This window comes from Glycine soja, chromosome 18, assembly GCF_004193775.1.
Source record: "Glycine soja cultivar W05 chromosome 18, ASM419377v2, whole genome shotgun sequence".
Classification (NCBI taxonomy): domain Eukaryota; kingdom Viridiplantae; phylum Streptophyta; class Magnoliopsida; order Fabales; family Fabaceae; genus Glycine; species Glycine soja.
In genome coordinates, this window is record NC_041019.1 from 45,949,462 (window position 1) to 45,974,462 (window position 25,001).

Sequence of the window (25,001 nt, forward strand, 5' to 3'; positions counted from 1 at the left end):
TCTTCATCTTTTGTTGTCATCATTGTTATCATCAAAACACCTTTGAATCATTGTTGATTTATCATGAAGCTTTGCTTCCATAGAAGAAACAACAAAGATCGGATATAGCTAAACTCACTTTGTCTGGCAAACAACATTTCATAACTATAGGAAGAAACTTTTGCATTAAAAGATGACAATCATAACTTTTGAGACCGAATATTTTGTGTTCCTTCACTTGCACACATCTTGAAATATTAGACAAATATTTATCAGGAGCTTTTATTGTTTTGAGAACTTCCAAAAATGTTTCTTTCTCTTTTGAAGTCATTTGGTAACAAGCTCTAGGAAAATATTGTTTGCCTTTACTTGGGTGCATCTTTGGATGACGAGCCTGTTTGGATACAAGGTTAGAAGCTCTTTTAAGAGCTTCTCTATTGAAAAAAGCTCTATATTTCCAGTAGAAAAGATCTCAAAAGCACTTGTGACTTATATCCAAACAGACCCGTAATTGGCTTCTAATATTCATATCCACAAGATCATAGCGTGCCTTATCATTTTCCTTTGACTTACCTTCTAATTGTAACAACATCCGAATAATGTTATCACACACATTCTTTTCTATGTGCATAACATCAAGATTATGACGGAGCACACTATGTTGCCAATAAGGCAATGTGAACAAAATACTTCTCTTTTTCCATGGTGACCAATCCCCAACTCCATGATATTCCATCTGTCTCAAAGAAAAAGCTCCACTAGGTAGATCAAGTGGAGCTCTAAACTCCTGGGTTCCATCAAAATCTCTTTTATTGTATCTCCACTTATGATCAGGCTCTAACCAACGACGATGACACATATAGCAAAACTTTCTACCATAACGCAACCACTTTGAGCCAATCTCAAAACCACAACATGGACAAGCATATTGGTCTCTAGTGTTCCAACCAGACAAATTTGCATAAGCAGAAAAATCATTAATAGTCCACATAATTGCAGCACGCATTTGGAATGATTCTTTTTTACATGCATCAAATGTTTTTACCCCAATTTCCCATAATTCCTTTAATTCTTCCACAAGAAGCTGCATATAGACATCAAGGTTCATACCTGGACTTTTTGGACTAGGAATAAGCAATGAAAGTATAAAATTAGGTTGCTTCATACACATCCATGGAGGAAGATTGTACGGAATCAAGATAACAAGCCAAGTGCTATGGGAAATTGCCATAGTTTTGAAAGGATTAAAGCCATCAGTAGCCAAACCTAGTCGAACATTACGAGCATCATAAGTAAAATCAGGATACTGACAATCAAAATCCTTCCAAGCAAATGAATAAGCTGGATGCCTCAGGAGTCCATCTTTAGTTCGACCAACCTCATGCCATATCATAGAACAAGTTGTTTTTGGTGATACAAAAAGTCTTTGCAATCTAGGTATAAGAGGGAACCAACGAAGAATCTTTGCTGGTATCTTTTTTCTACATTCAACATCATCAGAGTTATATTTCTATCTTGACAAATTGCATTTAGGGCAAATTTCAACATCAGCTAAATCCTTCCTATACAATATGCATTCATTGGGACAAACATGAATTTTTCATAAGATAGACCCAACCCTAAAATAATCTGGTGGATTGGATAAACTGTATGAATAACACGAGAAGAAAACATTGCATAATAATAAAAATAAATAATTAGATTTATTACTGTTTAAACGTGTTTTTTAAAAAAGGTATGTTCAGTTTCAGTAATGTCCACATCAAGGTATCTGAAAGTAACAGTGTTCCTAGCTAGCTGATCATATGGACCACGTAATTGAGTGCCATATATGTAATTATCCAAAGCATTGCTGTTTTCTTATCACAATTCACAAGGCCTTCGAATTGGGCATAATTAATGTTCTCTGCCATTATTTCGTATTAGTGCTGTTAAGATTCCAAAATAGATCAAGCACTAAGACCCAACCCTTGCAAATTTCGTACATTCAAAAAATTATAAATGATTTGTAGGCTCATCTTTAATGTTGCATTCTCTGGATACATTGCTCGTTGCTTGCACGTTTCCTTTTATGTAGATTAGCCTTACATTGAACTACGTAGCTAGGAAAGATCCTTCAAAAAAAAAAAACTATGTAGGAAAAAAGCAGAAAAAGAAAAAAAAAACAAGATAAAATTAAAAGTGGATTTTAAATGAAATTGTTTCACAATTACTCGAAAACCAATATGGACACCAGGACGTCAACTGAAAAGCATATCTATGAATCAAGCATACTGCATATAACAATACCCTCTCCCTAATTACACATCTTACTATCAGATATACCCTAATACATAACTGCCACCGGTTATTTTCTATGAATAACTTATCAGGGTTATTTCTAATTCTTATACAGAATAGTAAATGCAAGATGACCTATTTTCTATATTCTGATTCTAATACATTTTTGCTCCTAACTTCTACCCATAGCTGCCAACATGAGTGTTTATCACACAAGTATCCAATAATACATGACTGCTCATGACACTTATCATCAGTTCCCATTATCACCACTTTCTGAAAAATCAGCCTTGTCCCCAAGGTTGATAGCAGAGAAAAGCTTCTTCCTTATTATGTCCATCCATTTCAACAATAATTATTTCAGCCTAATCATGTAGTGCTTCATCATCAGATAATATCACCAATCTTAATTGTTTCTCTGCACATTGGTGCAACGGATGGACATTTTCTCAACACCTATAAAGCATAATCCTTTGTTTTTCCTCTATATTACTTTCATGTAAATTAGAAATAGCCTAAATACTGCTCCTTCGACAACCTTTAAACTTGTATATATCCCTGTAACGTTGCCAATTGCTTCAATTCTGATAATTAATAAAGATTGCAAGTTGTCTGCCTCCAAATCATGCCACTATCACTCTTGAATGTCTCCAAGGTGAGATAATCTTCAGTGAACCAATGGATGGTTAATCCCTATACTTTTAGCATATTTGATCTTCACTTTCTTCAAAATATTTGGCACTTCAAAATATGTCTCTGCTCTTGTGATCATCCTAGTATCCTACAGGGTTTTCAGTTTTCTCCATTAAAAGGAAGCCAGCTCCACCTTAATTGCCATACAATATTCATCTATACTGTATTGATGATCTAAACCAGATTCATTTCATGCAAAATCTTTGCTCACCATGATTGGAAATTCCAAATTCTTCCTTCATATGGTATATCAATGTCTTCCTCAGTTCATTTAAAAGACTCTCAGTTATAGTAGTTTACTAGTTTCCATTCGTGTCATTTTTTCTTCCATTCTATTTCTATCCCCAATTCCAGCCTCCATTCTGATTGGAAATGATGTCATATTTGAATCTAACATGCTTCCATTTCCTATTTCTAAGTAACTCTTAAGCAAATACTAACATGTTATATATTGATTGCAAAAAAAATATGCAGGAAGCAATTAAGTTATCCATAATATCAATAATCAATGCAACACCATGATAACGGCAAATTCGGAAAGGAAACCACAAGAAAGACCAACAGAAACAAAGGAAGTAAAGATTCAAATAGGAATTGGAAGCATGTTAGTATTCAAAATAGGATTTTTTTTTTCAGTGGCTACATTAGTGGATTCTATAGATTTTCAGCTCACATTCACTCCGCACATTCTACAATCAATGCACAATTGAAGAGTATGCAGTTACAATACTTATTAAACGACATTTAAAATCCTTCCACCTTCGCAGCACTGCCCAGCTAGACTCAACAAACAATTACCACACAAGTAATGAATAAAATCTAGAATTCGTGTTCATCATGGCATAATGATTATACTGTGAAAATCCTAGTTGTGCTCAATGAAACCATGGCTGAACACAGGCTCCAAGTGTGTACTAATTCTGCATTAATGAACCAAAACAATAACTTTGACTCTTGTGAGAATTTTAACTAATAACTAAATGTCTAATGCACTGGAAGCCTACAACCACCAATATATTAGCAGTTGAATCAAGTTGCAAGAATACCATTGATCACCACATGCATTGGAACAAAACTTGAATAGTTTAGAAAGAACAGTTCAAAACCATGATATCTCAGGCACAACTTTACCTCAAAACAAGAAACAAGGATGGAAAAATTATAACAAGTCAGACTATTTCAAAAATCTAAAATGTCTACCAACACAGATAATATAAAAAAAAAAAAAGCGCAAGGCCTGGTAAACTTTTTTTAAAAGATTGAGCAAACCGATGAGCTATCACTTTACAAACCGATGAGCAATTCAGAGAAATATTTTAAAAGATTGAGCAAACCGATGAGCTATCACTTTACAAACTACCTACTCTAAACAACGTTGGATAAATCAGGTCGTATCTTAAAGAGTGATAAAATAACTAAACCTAAATCTCTCAACAATAAGATTACCAGTCACTTCAAGGACTGGTACAAAGTCACACTTAATAATAATAATAATAAGTTGTAACTTTCTAATCAAGATCAGTGAATCAATATGATTTCAATGTTGCAACGGCCAATTCGGAAGTAAAATCACAATCCCCAACAGTAAATGCAATTGAATTAAAAATTCTGATTAAAAACAAATGCATTATGAAATCATTAGGCGTAAAACGTACAAAAAAAAAACAGAACACGAATCCTTAATTTCAACAAAGATTAGCATAAAAATTCTCAAGGAGGGGGTGGCATAGACGCGGCCTATAGCAAAACCCTAAATTTTGCGTTTGATAGAAGATATGGAAAACCCTAATAAATAAATAAATAAATAAAATTGCAGGCGTATAGAATTGTAAAGAGGAATAAAGTTAATAGGCATGTTGTCATAATGAAAACGCTGAGATGCGTCACGGAAAATGTAAATCCCTAATAAAGGAAGAAAGAATAAGTGTGAGAGAAGGGAAATAAGCGATAAAAGAGAGAGGGGTTTACGTTTGCGTTGGTGAATGAAATTGAAACCCTAGCTAGCTCCGGTTGAGGTTCGAAAAGGAGGAGCTCCACCGGCTCGCGCGGGTTTGCGAGAACTGTAGAATGTTCTGCACGCAGAGTCTGAATTGGCGCTCGAGAGAGAGACTTCAAAGCGGAAGAGAATGAGGAAGCAACGTTTTACTACTTCTTCAAAATATTTGGTGCTCAATCTTTTAAAAGATTAAGAGTAGGTAATCTTTTAAAATATGTCCGACCTGGTAAACTTTTTTTTTTTTTTTTTGTAATGGGTGTTTTAAAAATATTAAATAGTATTTTTTAAAAGGTTAACTTATAACTTTTTATGTTTTTTTCTCTTAATAATTTATTAGTTATTCTTATTTAATAAATTATGATTTTATAATTTAATAAATTAATTTTTTAGTTTTTAATTAACTTTTAAGTTAATTTTATCCCAAGTAACTTATGTTTGAAGTTCTAAATGTATAACTTTTATATTATTATAATTTTTAAACTATCATTTGAGGTTATACCTACACCAACCAATGGTAGGTATAAGACTTTTTGAGGTTATACCTACATCAATCAATTATAGACATAGGTTTTATGAAGTTTTATCTGCATTGTTCTTTTGTAGGTAGTAATCCTTGAGTTTTACCTACACTAATCAATCATAGGCACAAGTTTTTTTTGGAGTTTTACCTACACAATGTAGTTGTAGGTAAAAGTCTTTTTTTAGTTTTAATGAATTTGCCTACACCAAATAATGGTTGGTACAAACTGTTGAGTTTTATCTACATTAGTCAAGTGTAGGTAAAAATATTTTTGAGATTTACCTATACTAATTCATGTCTGTGGGAAAAGGCGTCCATAGGTATAGGTCATTTTTTTGTAGTATTTGGATCTAAAATAATTTATTATTTACCATACAACATAAAATGTTTTACTAGTGGACAAAATATCAACTGGGAGACACTAAATTTTTTATATTTTTAATTTTGTAACAACTATAATTTAAGTTTTTCAATTAATTACAAAATCAAAGATAAACATGAATCAGTTAACAAATCTAATATGCACGAAATATTATAAATCATTCTATTAATTATTATAATTATGAACAAAACTTAGATGCAATTTCTTAGTAGACATTTGTTTCATGTTATAATGTTACATTCCCATAGGAATCACATTCCTGAAAATATTGTAACTAGAGTGTTATTCCTGGACATATATAAAAATACGTTGGATTAACTTTTGATATTTCTAGACGTACTTTTTTAATTTTAAAAATAAAAAAATTGAAGTTATAGTGAGGTTAAAAAATTAACTTTATGGAAATGAACTTTCTCACCCCTCACTAAAAACAGTGTAAACAAGGGAATGCCATTTTTTCTGGAAAAGATGTCCATCAATATTTTTGGATAATCTCTTAACAAACATGAGAAATGGTATTCTTACTTTCATATTCTCGAAAATGTTTACTGTGTTACTTACTCATATGAATAATGTCATATATCAATACAAAATTTGTCCATTTCTTAACTAAATTTATTTTTATTATATTTTTTACTAATTTAATTTTTAACAATTTTTAAATATCAATATTCTATAAATGAATGATATTTAGACTTAAATCAAATAAAATTAAAATTAAAATGACCCATACCCAAATTATCACAATTTAAATTATAAAGCTTTATACTAACAAAGTAATAAATAAAAATAACAAATAATTTCCATGTAAATAATCCAAATTTTTAAACTGGTATTCAATCTATCAATTTTTAATCTATTTTAATTTAAGCATACTAGTGAAGAAGTTAATATTGTGAAGGAGATCCCATAATTGATAAATGCTGTGAAGACCGGACACAACTATCTATATTTATTAATTATTACTATGGTGTCTCATTGAAGAATTTCTTGCAAGATTATGTATTCTGTCTCTGAAGGCTTATTTACTCAATTGCATGGAGCAGATTAAATTCGGTTTTATCATTTGGAGCGCAATCTTCATATGGAGCAGAGTAATATTCATTGGTTTATTATATGCTCAATTTAGCTTGCTCTTACGTTAGGTGTTGTTGGCTATCTATGTTCGTAAGTAAAACAGCAGGGTGTTCTTCTATGTTGGTATTTAATAGCTGTTGTGTAGAACATGCTGTTACAAATGTCTCATGTGCATGTACGGGAGTTGCTACGTGCATTCAGCATTATTGTTGGGGCACCCAGTAAACAGTGAAGTGGCGAAACTGCCATTCAACAATTCTTCTTCTGGAAGAAGATTTTTTCTAAAAACTTTCTGGAAAACCTCTTTCTGGAAATTTTCCGGAAGAACCTTCTTCCAGAAGAAGAATTTGTGACTTCCGGAAGTACCCAGAAACTACTTTCGGAAACTTTCGAAAAAAGGTTCTTCCGGAAGTTAGTTTTTTTGAAAAAAATATTTTATTTTATAATAATTTACTTTTAATGGATAAACTAAATTATAAAATAATTAATATTATTATACATAAATAATTAAATAATTAGTGAACGTAATTATGACTAATATTTATAATTTGTTTTTTACGCGCATGTCAAATATTAATTTGTGTGACAATTTAATATAATTTAAACCATAAAAATTAATTAATTCGTAAATTTTATTAAAAATATAAATTATTTATTATGATAACATTTAATTTCTATTACAAAATTATTTATTAGTATAATAAAATTTTATTATTTTATAACAAAATGAAGAAAAAAGAATTTTCATTTTATAATAATAAGTAAAAATAAAATAATATTTAATGCGTATGTAATGACGATTTTGCCCTTGTGTAATTTTCTTTAAATTAACGCGTTCACGCTTCTTTTTACTGTGCTTTCTTCTCTGCTTTGTTTCTTCCGTTTTGGTTTTGGTTGCTTGCTGTTGTTCCGGTGGTGGTCCCTTTTGCAGTTTCCATTGGTGGTCCTGTGAAGTATTTGAAGATTTGGTGGTCCCGTGTTCCGTATTTGAAGTTTTGTTAGTGGCTGTTCTTCCTATTTCGTCAGAGGTACGCGTTTATGAGTATTTTTTTCGTTTTCCGTCTAGTTTTTAGAGAAGAAAAACAGTAAAAACTGTATCCGGAAGAAATTTTAGGCACAGCAGGAGGAAGGTCCGGAATGACTACTTCCGGAAGACCTTCTTCCGGAAGTTACTAAGGCCAATTCCGGAAGCACTGCTTCCGGAATAGGCCTTAGTAACTTCCGGAAGAAGGTCTTTCGGAATGTTAAATTATTAGCATTTTTTTATTTCTATTTGATAATTTATATATATATTTTTGTTAGTTAATAATGGATTAATGGATTATTGGTTTAATTAGGTATAATGGTATAATATTAAATGATTTAGGTAACTTAAATGTATAATGGTAAAAAAATGTTTTATTAGTTGTTTATTATAGTGATAAGTTTAGTTTAAGTAAATAATATAGTTATAAATTTAGAATATATTTGTATTAGTTGTTACTATGTTTGTTAGTTAATAAGTAGTCAATTTATGGATGTGGTTATATGATAATTTGAATATACATTGTGTATGATGCATATGTGCTGTTAATGTTTTTGTCATTTAAGGTGTAGTAAATTTTTGGATGTGGTTATATGATAATTTGAATGTACTTGTGTATGATGCATATGTCCTTAAGATGGACGAAGATCAATGGAGGTATGACTTTGCGATGTCACAAGAAGTTCATATGGATTATGATTATGATAATCAAGAAGAATGTGGGGTGAATGAACCACATGTGGATTGTTCAAATGCTTTTAATACGTCTCAGGTAATCATAGATAATTTGAGTCATTTGGTTGAATTGATGGTTTGTATGAAAATTAAAATGTTAGGGTTGCCTTGTAGGTATTCGCTACTCGAGATGATGTTTTGCAATGGGCTCGAACAGTTGCCCATGAAAATGGATTTGTTGCAGTGATTATGAGGTCTGACACAGAGACCGGTAGCAGAGGAAGAAGTTCATTTGTCTTAATTGGGTGTGAAAGGAGTGGTACGTACAAGTGTAGAAATAAAGAATTTGTTAGAAAAGACACCGGGAGTAGGAAATGTGGTTGTCCCTTCAGGCTTCGTGGGAAACCAGTGCATGGAGGGGAAGGTTGGATGATGAAGTTGATCTGTGGGATTCACAATCATGAATTGGCGAAGTCCTTAGTTGGACATCCATACGCCGGGCGATTGACTAAGGAAGAAAAGAAAATTATTGTTGATATGACAAAGTCGATGGTGAAACCGAAAAACATCTTGCTAACGTTGAAGGAACACAATGCCGACAGTTGCACCACGATAAAGCAAATTTACAATGCAAGAAGTGCATATCGTTCTTCAATAAGAGGAGTTGATACCGAAATGCAGCATCTGATGAAGCTTCTCGAACGTGATCAATACATTCATTGGCATAGATTGAAGGATTAAGTTGTGGTGCGTGATCTGTTTTGGTGTCACCCAGATGCAGTAAAGTTATGCAATGCATGTCATCTGGTGTTTTTTATAGACAGTACCTACAAAACAAACAGGTACAGACTCCCACTACTTGACTTTGTTGGAGTGACACCAACGGCGATGACATTCTCTGCTGGGTTTGCATATCTGGAGGCTGAGCGTGTTAATAATATTGTATGGGCTTTGGAACGATTTCGAGGCCTATTTTTAAGACACGATCGCCTCCCTCTTGTTATTGTCACTGACAGAGACCTAGCACTGATGAATGCAGTGAAAACTGTGTTTCCCGAGTCTACTAATTTGTTGTGCAGGTTTCATATCGATAAGAATGTGAAGGCGAAGTGCAAATCTTTAATCGGGGAAAAAAATGTGTGGGACTATGTAATGGATAGCTGGGGTACTTTGGTTGATTGTCCGTCCGAACACGAGTTCCATGAGTCACATCAGAAGTTTCAAGTTGCTTGTTCGCCTTGGCCGATGTTCATTGACTATGTTAACGACACATGGATTATCCCCCACATAGAAAAATTTATTACAACATGGACGAATAAGGTCATGCACCTAGGCAACACAACAACAAACAGGTATTAAGAACTGATTTTATTTGTTAGTAATGATTAGTATTAAATGGTATTTAATTGTTGTATATTTTCATGTTTGTTGTGTATTTTAAATGTAGGGTTGAATCAACTCATTGGGCTCTCAAAAGAGTACTACAAAATAGCGTTGGAGACCTATGTAGTGTTTGGGATGCCATGAACAACATGATCACGCTGCAACACGTCGAAATTAAAGCATCCTTTGAAACCAGTACGCATGTGGTTGGCCATGTATATAAAAAAACCTTATACAAGAGGCTTCTTGGGATGGTTTCGAGGGATGCTTTAAATCAGATTGCTTCTGAGATTAACCGTCTACGTTATCTCGGCAAGAATCTCTCTTCTTGTGGTTGTGTGATGAGAAGCACGCACGGCCTTCCTTGTGTATGTGAGCTTTCTAGGTATACTGCTGGCAGCATCCCATTGGAGTCAGTCCATCTTTTTTGGAGGAGACTTTGCTTTTCAGACCAAGGGTTATGTGAGACGGAAGTCACCATCAAGGAAGAGATAGAGGTCATATCTAAAAGGTTTGATGAACTTGATGTGGCTGGCAAAGTAACTCTGAAGAGTAAACTTCGAGAAATTGCATACCCTGATCATAACTCTATGTGCCCTCCTCCGTCAAAGGTCAACACTAAAGGTGCACCGAAGAAACCGATGAAAAGAAGTCAAACATCCACAAAGCGTGATCCGTCTTACTGGGAGTATGTTGATGCTTTTCATTCTGTTCAAAGCAGCAACTCTCCAATGAAACGAAGTGCATCATGTTCTCAACCGCGTCAGCCAACAAGGATCATCCCGATGTTGGATCAATTTGCGTCATTCTTTCAAGGTTTCATTCGTGACGTTGTGGATGTGAAAGCGGATGGTAACTATGGATATCGGTCCATTGCCGCTTTATTAGGTATGGGGGAAGATTCGTGGCCGTTAGCGCGTAATGAATTGATTAAAGAACTTGGCAGGTGGTCGCATGAGTACATGAACCTCTTCGGTGGCACAGAGAGATTTGAACAATTAAAGTTGTCCCTACTTGTTGATGGCTTTTCAAAGGTATGTTTTTAGGTTAATTTTTTTTAATAACAATGTTTAAATTACTTACATGTATATGTTTGGTTCATTTAGGTTAGTGTGGACAAGTGGATGGATATAACAGACATGGGATATGTGATTGCTTCACGGTATAACGTAATCCTTGTATCGTTGTCCCAACAGCAAAGCATGACATTTTTCCCTCTTAGAAGTCAACCACCACCTGACTCTTCTGGCCACCGCATCATATGTGTCAGTCACATGTTTGGAAATCATTTTGTTCAGGTACATTGAATATAGTTAGTATAACAATTATGCAATGACTTCGCTGGTTCATTTGGCACGGTCAGCGCATGATATAATGTTTGTTCATGTACAACAGGTTTATTTGAAAGACCATTGTCCCTTGCCGCCTCCAGCGCTGTTGTGGTCAAGCAATTATTATTCTCAGGCAAAACAGTGGGCAATTCCATATATTAGTAGAATGCAGCAATACACAAGCTTGATGTCATTCAAAACACACTATGTAGACCTAAATGAAGACTAAACATGCATTGTTTATGTAATTGTATTCATTATGCGATATAATTTGTTGTAACCCGTTACTAACCAATTAATATTATCAAGTACTCGTTTGGTTAAGCAAGGAAATTGTTGGTCCAACAAAAATCATTTACGCGTGTAGCATACATCATTGTCATAATTGACAACACATAATGACATGCATGCATATTACAGTTTAAGCACGACAACACATTGGCTGACTTGAGTACACATTGCCGACAACACATTGGCTGACTTGACTACACATTTACGCGTGTCTATTTTTTTTGTAAACAAAGTTAAACAATGGCTCGGTGACAACCATCTATATATATGGCAGACTAGGCTACTAAATCACACATTATCTTGCTTTCAAATAATCTCCCAACTGATACACAAACTATGGCATTTTTAGGAGAAACTAGCAGTCAGACGATTGTCAACTCAAGGTTGGCTTTCATTTATCCAAATGGATCGATTATTCACAATGATACTGGGGTTTACTTCCAAACTTCAACTCCGGTGCCCATTCGAGTACCAAATAGGTGTGATTTTGCAAGCCTAAAAACCAGAATACACAATACCCTTCAGGTATCCGACAAATAATTTTTGGATGAAATTCACTACCGGAAGACATTCACCGATACCGGTAACCAAATTCGCTTTGAGTGTATCAAATTGATAAATGATGACGATGTCAACACAATGTTTATGTGTAATGATCAATTTTCTTGTGTTGGTCCGATTGAGTTATTATGCACCGTTGGAAGAACACCAGATGGAATAATAAACTTACTTGAACGCACTATGCCTCGTATTCATGACGCGATCCTGTATTACAACGGGAAATGGAACATGCCACCGCAGAACAAATTTGTTGGATGCGCGTTCACAGGAAAAAATCCTAAGAAATTTCAAATTCCGTCAACATGTACCATCGATGAACTGAAGAATTTAATCAAACAAGTTGCACCTAAAGGGATTCCCCCTCTTGGAATTCACGAATCACAAACGGTAAGACAATTGTTTTTCCGCCAACCAGCTCGGTTTGAGTATTCAGATACGGTTATAAAATATGAAATAAATGAGCTGATCACCAACGAAGAACTGCTGAAGGTGTTAGTACAATCTAACTACTAGAAAAAATATGGACCAATAGAAATTTTAGTTGTCTTTACTAAATATGTTGAAGACGAGGTCAGTGGGACGTCGCTAAACAACTGAATGTGATGTTTAATTTTTTTTTCGTTGATGTAACCTTTATCTGTTTACGGCGTGTTTAATTCCCATAATAAAGTTGAATGTGTTGTTTCAGTGGTCCAAAAAATTAATTGTTAAAAGGGTCCATTTCCTATTTTTTTTGGATTTTCAGGCTTTGTTTTGACGTGTTAGTTGACGAAACCGGGGAACGGGACTATTTTTTTTGGGTTCTTTGACGTCCAAACATGAGAAATGGCCGCCCTCCATTGTCTTACGGCACTGGCACACCCACGCAAAAAAATCCCAAACATGGGTACTTGAACATGGATTTTTTTTAAAGTCATCCTTGTAGTATCTTATATGGCGATTTCATTGTCATGTAATTTTTTTAAAATATTTAGTTTTTGGTTCGACCTTATATATTAATGGTGTAAATTATGAATTATGAATTATTAATGATTTTAAAAACTTTTATTTTTTATGTAATTCTTACAAACAAAACTCATGATTCTAGGTTCCCTTTTTTTAAAAATAAATTTAAAACAACCGTAAACTTTGCTTAAGGACCACAAAGAATCGGAATAATAATCTATATTATAAAATAATAAATTGTGCAAAACACGTCAACTATATTAAACAAAAACTGCAATAATTACAAATATTCATGTCAACTACAACACAAAAAATAAATACAATGATCAATGGTCCGTGCGGCGTCTCTGACGAGCCCTGACCGTCCCATCAGCACTGGGTGCCCCTCTCGCGATCGTCAGGTAGTCCTGCATAATGTCATATAACTCTGTGCCTGCAGTGACTATCCTAAGGTTGAGCACACGCTCCAACCTCTGTGCAATCGCCTCATATCCCTCGTAATCATCCTGTCAAAGTCATTAAAAACATTTATTATGAAATTTAAAATAAACAACAACTCATAAAACATTAAACGCGCATATAATCTTACCACATGTGGAGGGGGGTCAAATGCCACTGGAACCTGGGGGCTGGGCGGCTGTATGTAGTCCTCAGGGTCTGCAGCTGCTGCATCCCTCTGCTGGTCACCTGCCTGGGTCGGTGTCATGAATGGGTGAGATATGCGGAAAAACCACTCCATGTAATCCGCAGATACCTGCCCAGGCACTAGACAAAGCTGACCCGCAGGTAGTAAGTGATATGCAAACCGCATCCACCTGTCATCTATCTGATCGTGTGACAATCGTGCACTAACAGGCGGAGGAGGGATGCTCTGGATGTAACCGAACTGGCGTACCACCCTCTCTGGTCGAACCGTGACGACCATAGGACCCCATCTAAGCTGACCCTGGAAAGATGAAATCTCCTGAAATGCCCTAACCCCCCGATGCTCCGTGTACGGCAACCAGGACACATCTATGACGGTCAAACCATCACAACGTGCCCAGTAGGGTGCTCCTGTGATTCCCTTCACGTGCGCCTTCGACGTCAACCACCAGGAAGCACGTGGGGACGTCTCCTGGTATGTATCGTCAGTCACGCACTGGTGCACACTAGGGAAGTGCTCATAGATCCAGCACTACAAAATAATTGGATTAACATAACATAAAATAATGTTTAAATCATAATTGAACCTAACATATTAATAAACACAAAATTTACCTGAAGTAGCGTCAAGTACCCCGCAAGCTGTCGGGTGGTGGTCCTACAAGCCTCATCTAACTGGTCATACATATGAACCAGCGCGGCAACCCCCCAAGCGTAACCACCACTATGAGCAAGGTCCCGGAAAACGTCAAGGTGGACCACATGCACATATGTTGCACTCTTATTAGCAAAAAGAGTGCAACCGACAAGGTGCAGCAGATAAGCGCGAGCTGCGACAATCCACCGCTAGGCCTGACATCTGGTCTCATAAATGTCACGAACCCATCCTAATCGTACATATGCTCCACATGTGAGTGCTGTCTCGGCTCTGGCCTCCTCGGCAGATACTTCCAGCAACTCCGTAAGCAAGAATCTGGCCTCCTCCATAGAAAGAGCGTGGAAACTGTGCAAGGCGCTAGTGATGAGCAAATGTAGGATGGACGACACATCATCCAATGTGATCGTCAGCTCTCCTACAGGAAGGTGGAAGGTGCTAGTCTCATTGTGCCACCTCTCCACAAATGCGGATATAAGTCCAGGATCGCCAGTAATAACTGAACAATCTATCAGTTGACTTAATCCTGTGGCAGCCACCAGGCCTTCAATCTCAGGCACTGGCCTCCCAATCAGTGTCACCTTCCTCCCATGTGACACTAACTTCAAATCAGGACGTTCCTGATTTAAAGTACAAATTATACAATTATTAAAAAAAATTAATCATAAACAAATAAATCAACAATGACAAATAATTAACAAATTAAAATACCTGTCCACTCCAAACGGCATGTGCAACATGCTCGGCAAATGATGTGAGCACTGACGGGTCACGTGGACCACCAGGGAATCCCTCTGCAGCATCATCACCATCTGACCCCTCACCACTATCAGCACCCTGTGCGTCCGCACGCATTTCAGGTGCCTCCGTAGGCTGCTCAGGGACATCGTCAGTCATGTCAACGACGTCCTCAGCCATATCACGTCCCTCCGTAGTCATCTGATGAACGCGTAGCCTACGGGCTGAGGCAGTAGGCCTACGCCTCTCGGGAACATCGCCAGCATCCTCGTCAGCAGGTCTATCTCTGCCTACAACTCTACCTATGGCACGACCTAAACCTCGTGTTCTGACCATGATCTGTAAATCATGTCGAACACGTATTTTGTTCGGTCAAAATATACACAATTTTCTTTATAAAAAAATAACTTTATTTATAAACAAATAAGACTAACTTAAATCAAATTATTTTAAAACATACACAACATAATTTAAAAAAAAAATTAAACAACTTCATTTATAAAAAAAAAACAACTAATGTAAAAAAAATTTATTAATAAACATGCACAACTTAATTAAAAAAAAAATTAAACAACTTCATTTATAAAAAAAAAAACACAACTAATATAAAAATAATTCATTACTAAACATCCACAACTTAATTTTAAAAAAAAATTAAACAACTTCATTTATAAAAAAAAACACAACTAATGTAAAAAAAATTAATTAGTAAACATCCAACTCTTAATTTTTAAAAAAAATAAGAAACTTCCTTTCTAAAAAAACACAACTAAATTACTTAGTAAACATCCACAAGTTAATTTTTTTTAAAAAAATAAACAACTTCATTTATAAAAAAAAAACACAACTAATATAAAAATAATTCATTACTAAACATCCACAACTTAATTTTAAAAAAAAAATTAAACAACTAATGTAAAAAAAAATTATTTAGTAAACATCCACAATTTTTTTAGAAAATAAAATACTTCATTTATAATAAAAAAACTAATTAATTATAAAAAATAAGTATTTTTATAAAACTTCCAAAACACACAACTTTAATTATAAAAATAGACAACTTCATTTTTAAAGAAAAAACACTAATTTAAAAAAATAAACAATAAACAAAAACAAACACAACTACTTTTATAAAAAAAATAATTTACAAATTAATATTTAGTAAAAATACACAATTTAAATTATAAAAAAAACATGACATCAAAAACCCAAACCTCATTTTTCATAAATCTAAAAAAAAATAACCAAAATAAATACAATAATTCATTTAAAAAAAAACAAAACAATTTCTGTTTAAAATTTTTTTAAAAAAAAAACAAAAAAACCACTTCCGGAAGAAATGGTTCTTTCGGAAACATTCCAGAAGAAGTGGTTCTTCTGGAAAGGTCTTCCGAAAATTTGAAAGTTCTTCCGGAATTCTTCTGGAAGAACCACTTCTTCCGGAAAGTTTCCGGAAGAGGTTTTCCGGAAGAAGTATTCTTCCGGAAGACGTTTGGTTACTTCCGGAAGAACACTTCTTCCGGAAACTTTCCAGAAAAGGTTCTTTCGGAACTTCCGGAAGAACCCCTAACGGGTCTTCCGAAAGACTCCGCTGTCAGCCATTTCCCCATTTTTTCCGGCGTCTCCTGCTCTCGTCTTCTACCCTAAGGTTCCGCTAACCTAAGGTTCTTCTAACCTACCCTAAATGCTACAACTACAGTGCATAATAAAAGCAAAGGGAAGATTAGGGACACCTACCTCGAACGGAAATGGCGTCCAACCGAAAGAAGCAGCAGCTAGGCTCACGGTGGAGGAGAAGGCTCACGGAAGAGGTAAGCAAAGGAAGAAAAGCAGAAGCAAGAAGAAGTGGCTGAGTGATTCCGGGAGAGGAGAAGAAAACTATTTAAATGTTTTAAACTTTTTTAATGAAGGGTAAAATGATAGTTTCAATAAATTGCAGGGTGCACCAATTCAATAGCATTAAATATGTATATGCTATATATATATATATATATATATATATATATATATATATATATTTGTTTGAATACAAAAAAATGTGAATATTATTTTATGGTCTGGAATGAAATTAATAAAATGACTATGAATTGCTAATAGCAATAAGTATGTCGAGGCCGTATATTTGATTGGAATTAAGTGTATGATGAATTTGTTAGTTACCAAAGTGGCCAAATCTACAGGGTTATTTAATTCCAAATTAATGATTACTTCAATTTCTCATAAATGTGAATATTATTTTATGGTCTCGAATGAAATTAATAAAATGACTATGAATTGTTAATAACAATAAGTATGTGCAGACCATATATTTGATTGAAATTAAGTGTATGATGGATTTGTTAGTCACCAAAGTGACCAAATCTATAAGGTTATTTAATTTCAAATTAATGATTACTTCAATTACTCATAGAATAATGGATGCTAAATTATATGATTATTGGTTTATGAGTAATTGAAATTCATTGTTATAAGACATTTATGGATCACCCAAAGGTTGATTAATTGTTCTTATAATCAATGAATATAATTGTAGGTAATTTGTGTGTACCATTAGTTTATTTATATACCCAAAGGTAATAGGTACTACTAATTGATGCATATTTAATTGCCAAATAATGTTAAGAGTTTTATTAGCATCATCATGTTTGTATGTTGTCTGTTGGTGTATCAGCCAAAGGAGAGCATCAATATACATTGATCCTTATCTAAATGAATTATATGTATGACATGCGTTTTATGTCTCAAAACCCTTATGTGAATTTATTATGTAGTACATGTTCTCAATTCACTGAATTCACATGTATCATCAATGTCAATATTTTATGGGCTTAACTTCTCTGACTGGAATGAGCAAGTCCAATTTCACCTTGGTGTATTGAATTTTGATCTTGCTATATTGGAAGAGAAGCATGCTACTATTACTGATGCTAGTAGTAATGAAAAGAAAGTCCATTATAAAGATTGAGAAAAATCTAGCAGACTCAACCTAATGTTCATGATAATGACTATTGCAAACAGTATTAAGATAACTCTCCCTAAGACCGATAGTGCTAAAGAGTTTATGGGGTTAGTGGGAGAGCGCTTTCAAACAATTGATAAGTCTCTTGCTGGGACATTAATGAGTACACTAATTACCATGAAGTTTGATGGTTTATTTACTATGCATAAACATGTCATTGAGATGACAAACATTGCAGCAAGACTTAAGACCTTGGGAATGACTATGAATGAGAACTTCCTTGTCTCGTTTGAGTATGAACCGTTCCAAATATAATAACATGAAAGATAAATGGAATGTGCATGAATTGCACAGTATGTTAGTTAAGGAAGAAACAAGGCTTAAGAATCAAGGAAGTCACCTAGTTCATTATGTAAGTCACCAAGGGAATCAAGGAGCTGGAAAGAAATTTGTGAGGAAACATGAAAAAGGCAAAAGGCCATTAAAGATCAATGATGACTCTTTGCAAATCTAGAAGAAGGTATCAAAGGGAAATAATTGAGATTTCTATGGGAAATCTGGACACTTCCAGAAGGATTGCCCAAAGCGTAAGTCTTGGTTTGAAAAGAAAGGTGAGCTTAATGATCATTTATGTTTTAAATCAAACTTAACTGAAGTTCTCCATAATACATGGTGGATTGATTCTAAGTGTACGACTCATGTTTCTAATACTATGCAAGGATTCCTTACCATCCAAACCATAAGCCCAAATGAGAAGTTCGTCTTTATGGAGAATAGAGTGAAAGCTCCCGTGGAAGCATTCAGGACTTATCGTTTAAAACTCGACACTGAACATCATTTAGATTTATAGGAAACTCTTTATGTACCTAGTTTATCTAGGAATTTGTTTCATTATCTAAACTTAATGTTACTAGACACTCTTTTAATTTTGGTAATGGATGTTTCAGTTAATTTAAGCATAATAATCTCATTGGTACTAATATTTGTTGATGGATTGACAAGTGCACCAATTCATCCCAAGTGGTAAAGTTAAAACAGAACTCCGAATGTCGAATCCACAGGGACTTTGTTTGTACTTAGGTAGATGAATATTTTATTAATAAAAAAGGTTAAAGAAAATTGATTTGAAAAGGTTATGAGAAAAAATAATTTAAATTGGTAGAAAATTAAATCAAAAAAAGAAGAAATTAAATTAATTAATTAATAACAGAAAGGAAAAGAAAAGCCAATTATTATATAAGTTTAAATTAAGAAGATGAGAATGTTGGGAACTTAGTTTACCAGAGCTACTCCTTGATGTAATGTTAATGATTTTTCTCTATTTATAATTATTTTAATTTACACCTGCATCTACTAATATACTCTAACTTTGGTCCCTTGCATGAAAGAGACTAATTTATCTATTTTCTCTCCCAAATCCCTTTGCAGAACCTAAATAGTAAATTGCATTAAGAATAGAGATTTATAACAGGCTAAACAAATATCAACCTATTCCTAGCGATGACTTTATTTAGATACTCTTTCCTAGTTCTGTTAGAAAATAACGTTTCTCAACGCTACCCCTAAAACTTACCATGCAAATGGGTGATCAAGCCACAAACAATAATATTAAGCACAAGAAAAAAATAATGCAAATGTAATATTCATAAATAGATAGGAAGAAAAATTACATCAAGAGTAGTTGGCTGCCAAGTTCCCAACAAAGGGGGTTTAGCCTCTCATTGTCATGGAGGCTTTACAATTACAAGAAGGGGGTTTTTAGTAAAGGGGAAGAAGATAAGAAAGGAAATGGAGGAAAGGAATGACTCCTAATGCTTGCTTCTCTTTCTTTTAGCCTTTGCCTTCTATAATGAATTGTATTCTCTTAGAATTTCTGTGTGTTTTTTCCTTCTCTCTTCTTCTTCTTTTATATGTGCAGATTAGCTTAGCTAAGCGGACTTCTGAATTAGTCTACTTTCCTTAATTAGCACTCCTTTCCTTAATTAGTCTGCTTTCTTTAATTAGTCCTAGTTTACTTAATTATCCATGCTTTTTGGGCTTTATTTTACTCATTAAGCATCATAAATTCATCAATTTTAATATTCTCTGCACACAAATTTAAATGATGTTAATTTAACAATTATTTGCTTAAAAAGAAAGAATTAGGAGAGAAAAATTACAAATTCTTATATAATTTAACCCCAAATAGACTCATAATTAATAGTTATTAGTATTCTTTGTGATGGTTTATATAATTTGAAATTAGATGTTTTGTATGCTAAAACCGTTTTAACTCTGCATCATAATGTTGACACTAAACGTAGTTTAGTGAATGAACGATCTGCTTTCTTGTGACATAAACGTTTAGGTCACATTTATAAAGAAAAGATGAAAAGATTAATAAAGGATGAAATTCTTCATGATCTAGATTTTACGGATCTAAATATTTGTGTGGATTGTATTAAGGAAAAAAAAAACAAAACATACCAAGAAAGGAGCTACAATAAGAACTTAGCCTCTTGAAATGTTGCATACTGATATTTGTGGGCCTTTTGATGTTAATTCTTCCGGAAAGGAAAAATATTTTATCAGCTTTATTGATGACTATTTACGTTACGGTTATGTCTACTTACTACATGAGAAATTTTAGGCAATGGATGCCTTAGAAATTTACTTGAATGCCTAGTACACCACAACAAAATGGTGTGTTACGGAAAATAAAGGAGAAAGTTGTTAGGTTTGATAAAAGGTGGTGAATATTATGGAAGATACAATGAAACTGGGCAACACCAAGGTCCATTTGCTAAACTCCTTAAAAAATGTGACATTTGTGCGCAATACACAATGTATGGTACACCACAACAAAATGGTGTATCAAAAAGGCGTAATAGAACATTAGTGGATATGGTTAGAAGCATGTTAAGCAATTCAACTTTACCCATACCTTTGTGGATGTATGACTTGAAAACTACCATATATTTGTTGAATAGGATTCCTACTAAGGCAGTTCCGAAGACACCTTTTGAACTGTGGACAAATAGGACACCTAGTATAAGGCACTTGCATGTTTAGGGTTGCCAGGCAGAAATAAGGATTTATAATTCACAATAAAGAAAATTGGATGCAAGAACAATCAGTGGATATTTCATTGGTTATCTAGAAAAGTCAAAAGGGTATATGTTTTATTGTCATAATCATAGTATGAGAATTGTTGAAACTGAAAATGCAAGGCTAATTGGAAATGGTGAAATAAGTGGGAGTGCAGTTCCACCAGATGTGGAAATTAAAGAAGTTAGAGTGCAAGTCCCTTTAGCTTGTGCCTCTGGCAGTAAAGTGATTGCTCCTTTAGTTGTTGTTCCAAACAACAATGAAGAAGAGAAACATAGTAATGAGCCTATGATACATAATGAATCTATTGTGGAAGAACCACAAAAAGCAGCATTAAGGAGGTCTCAAAGAGAAAGGAGACCAACTATTTTGAATGATTATGTGGTATACCTACAAGAATCAGAAACATACTTAAGCATTAATGATAATGATCCAATTTCATTTTCACAAGTTGTAAGCCATTATAATTCTGAGAAATGATTAAATGCCATGAAAGAAGAGATAAATTCCATGAAACATAATGGTGTTTTAGACCTTGTATAATTGCCAAAGGGTTGTAAGAGAAATGGTTGTAAGTGGGTCTTCAAAACTAAACATGACTCTCATGAAAACCTTGAATGTTACAAGGCTAGACTTGTTGCTAAGGGATTTACTCAAAAAGATGACATTGATTATAAAGAGATGTTTTCACCGGTCTCATGAAAGGATTATTTCAGGATTATCATGATATTAGTAGCCCATTATGACCTGGAGCTACATCAAATGGATGTGAAAATTGCTTTTCTTAATGGAGATTTAGAGGAAGATGTTTATATGGACCAACCAATGGGATTCTCAGTTAAAGGAAAGGAACACATGGTGTGCAAATTAAAGAAATCAATATACGGTCTTAGGCAAGCTTCCCGCCAATGGTATTTGAAGTTTAATGATACCATTGTTTCCTTTGGATTTAAGGAAAATACTTTTGATCGGTGTATATATCTGAAGGTCAGTGGGAGTAAGGTTATTTTTCTAATTCTGTATGTTGATGATATCTTGCTTGCAACTAATGTTCTTGGTCTTCTTCATGAGACTAAGAAGTTTCTCTCTAGCAACTTTGAAATGAAAGATATGGGTGAGGCAAACTATGTGATAGGGATACAAATATTCCAAAATAGATCACAAGAATTGTTAGGCTTGTCTTAGAAAGCATATATCAATAAAGTACTAGAGAAATTTAGGACGGAAAAGTGCTTAGTATCACCCATTCCAATTCATAAAGGAGACAAATTTAGTCTCACACAATGTCTTAGAAATGATCTGGATTGAAAACAAATGGAAGCAATTTCGTATGCATCAATTGTTGTTGCATCTACCATGGAAGCTGAATTTGTAGTATGTTTTGAGACCACAATTCAGGTTAATTGGTTGCAAAACTTTATTTCAGGGCTTAGAATTGTCGACAATATTGCTAGGCCACTGAAAATGTATCGTGATAACTCCGTAACAGTATTTTTCTCTAAGAACGACAAGTACTCTAAGGGTGCTAAGCATATGGAATTGAAGTACTTTATTGAAAAGGAAAAAGTTCAGAAACAAAGAGTGTCCATAGAGTATATTAGCACAAACCTTATGATAACTGACCCTTTGACAAAGGGATTACTGCCCAAGACATTTATAGAACATGTTGAAAGTATGAATATTATTGTTATTGATGATCATTAAGTGTAATTTAACTTATGGATTTTACTCACACTCTAAGCTCATTTTATGATATGTTTCTGATTACCTATTCTCTATGTTTGCATGCATATTTGTATTAGAGTAATGTTAACAAGTTATGTCTTGAATAAAGACATTATGTTGGGCCAATTATGTACTCTTAACTAATGGTCATATTAAGGAGAAGACTAATTTGTAGTACATGGGAGGGACTATGTCGATTAAGTGATGTACAACTATCATGACTTGAATTGGTTTCTATTCTTAATCATGAAATTATGATGTGCCCAATGTATAGAAAGATTTATTCATTAATCTATTTATTTATTTAGTCCATAATGTTTGGTAATGTCACATGAGTCAAGTGGGAGAATTTTAGAATTAATGTCTAATGTGAGAGGCATGTGACTTATGTAGAGACTAATAAATAAATAATTAATAATTAAGCACTAAATTATAATTAGGGTAAATAAGAGAAGTTTTTAAAGATAACTGCTACTTGATGGAAGTAGTGGTTATAAAAGGGTTAATACCCACTAATGTGAGACAAAGTCTTCTTCCTAACAGAAAAATGTTCTCTTTAATCCCTAGCCATCACAAACATAGAGAGATAGAAAAAATAATCAAGGAAACGAAATCTTGTTTTTCTCATCTTCCAAGAAATCAAAGTACACTGGAGAAAAGTCTCACTAGAAAGAAAGATACGCACTGTGTATCTATTATTTATGAAAATCATATATTTTAAGATCTTATTGGTTTTCTATTATTAATCTAATGAATATTTAAGTTTTACACATGCACATTTGTATACTTTTTTACTTGTTATTGTTCGGGCACTACTTGTGCTTAGAACGTTTTTTAATAAAATCATTCATTAGCTTTTTTTTTCTTTAAAGTATTCTGTCTCGTGTATATACTGGCTGTCTCATTTATTTATTTTCCACTGAATCAGAGTCCAAAAACCAGACATTTTATTATACATATTACAGGTTTAGACATATAGAGGGAAAAGAGTAATGATATCTTCAAATACCTCTGCAACATCAAACACTAATACACGTACACATCTGCTAGCAAACTTTTGGACATTACATACTGATTAAAATAAACTGCACCGTTATTCGAGAGGTATCAAATGCTGTCTTAAAATTTATCTTCAGTGTTAATGAAACACCTGAAAGCAATATTGAAGACTAAGGTGCTTGTAATGACCATGAGTCCGTGACCTTCATTGACTGCTTCACTACACTGTAAAAATGAAACATTATCTCGTAAAATTAATATAATCAAAACTGCAAAAGTAATTAGGGGTGTTCACATGAGTCTTGTCTCACTAACACAACCCTGCTTGAAAGGACTTTTGGCAGGTCCGGGTTTAAGAAACTAGAACCAATGCATGTAGAAAATGAGTTTGAGTTATGCTCCGAATTGTTCAACTTAGTCTATATATATACATGTTACATAAAGATTAATCGATATCAAAGAAAAGTGGTAGTCCACGACCATTTAATAACTTCTTCATAAACACCCCTGAAAGTAATTAATATGTTCAAAGTGTATTGAAGCTAAAAATGATTACCTCAACAATTAGGAGGCCATTGCAGACCACATTTACCAGGCAAGGCCAAAGCATTTTTGGGGTTTATTCCAAATGAAGGTAGGGTAGACTTGTAACTGCAGAGGCAACGCAAATTGGCTTGGCGAACAACTGCACAACATTTCTCATCCGGTGGTGGAGGGTTTTGACCAGTAACTGCAGCACGACACAAGTTTAATTGACTTGAGTCTATGTTACATATTGCAACAGCTTGTGCACCACCCAACAAGGCAATGAGCAATGCTGCTACCAACCACTGCACCAAAGTTTTGCAACTAGACTGTGCCATGCTATACTCTATCCTTAACCAGGTGCAGTGTTTTGTTTGGTCTGGTCTACTATGTTTCACCAACAAAGTTATTTATAGTGTTTTTTGAATGGTTGTGGAATTAATAATTATTTGCATTTTTTTAAGCCTGTGTAGTTTCGCGTTGACTCTCTATTGCACTAAGTCGTGCCGTGTGAGTGCTGTCGGTAGAAGA

General features: G+C 34.1%; 2 protein-coding genes across 3 annotated transcripts; both read right to left on the reverse strand.

The window, feature by feature from the left end:
- Positions 1-234: 234 nt before the first annotated feature.
- Positions 235-5,115, reverse strand: LOC114395496. Of its 2 annotated transcripts, none has more exons than XM_028357290.1 (2): positions 4,921-5,115; positions 235-1,460 (listed from the first exon to the last, which is right to left on the reverse strand). In XM_028357290.1, the coding sequence occupies exon 2, from the start codon at positions 1,370-1,372 to the stop codon at positions 452-454; it is 921 nt and encodes a 306-aa protein (XP_028213091.1). In that variant the 5' UTR covers positions 1,373-1,460; positions 4,921-5,115; the 3' UTR covers positions 235-451. The 2 variants fall into 2 exon arrangements, 1 of the variants encoding a protein (XP_028213091.1); XR_003663030.1 differs by lacking the exon at positions 235-1,460 and adding an exon at positions 1,658-2,093.
- Positions 5,116-24,502: 19,387 nt separating this feature from the next.
- Positions 24,503-24,808, reverse strand: LOC114397312 (putative lipid-transfer protein DIR1). The gene has a single exon (XM_028359382.1). The coding sequence runs from the start codon at positions 24,806-24,808 to the stop codon at positions 24,503-24,505; it is 306 nt and encodes a 101-aa protein (XP_028215183.1).
- Between the last annotated feature and the right edge of the window lie 193 nt (positions 24,809-25,001).

Excerpts from the sequence above, each read along its gene's own strand:
- LOC114395496 (XM_028357290.1), bottom strand. The coding sequence starts at position 1,372 with ATGATATGGCATGAGGTTGGTCGAACTAAAGATGGACTCCTGAGGCAT.
- LOC114397312 (XM_028359382.1), bottom strand. The coding sequence starts at position 24,808 with ATGGCACAGTCTAGTTGCAAAACTTTGGTGCAGTGGTTGGTAGCAGCA.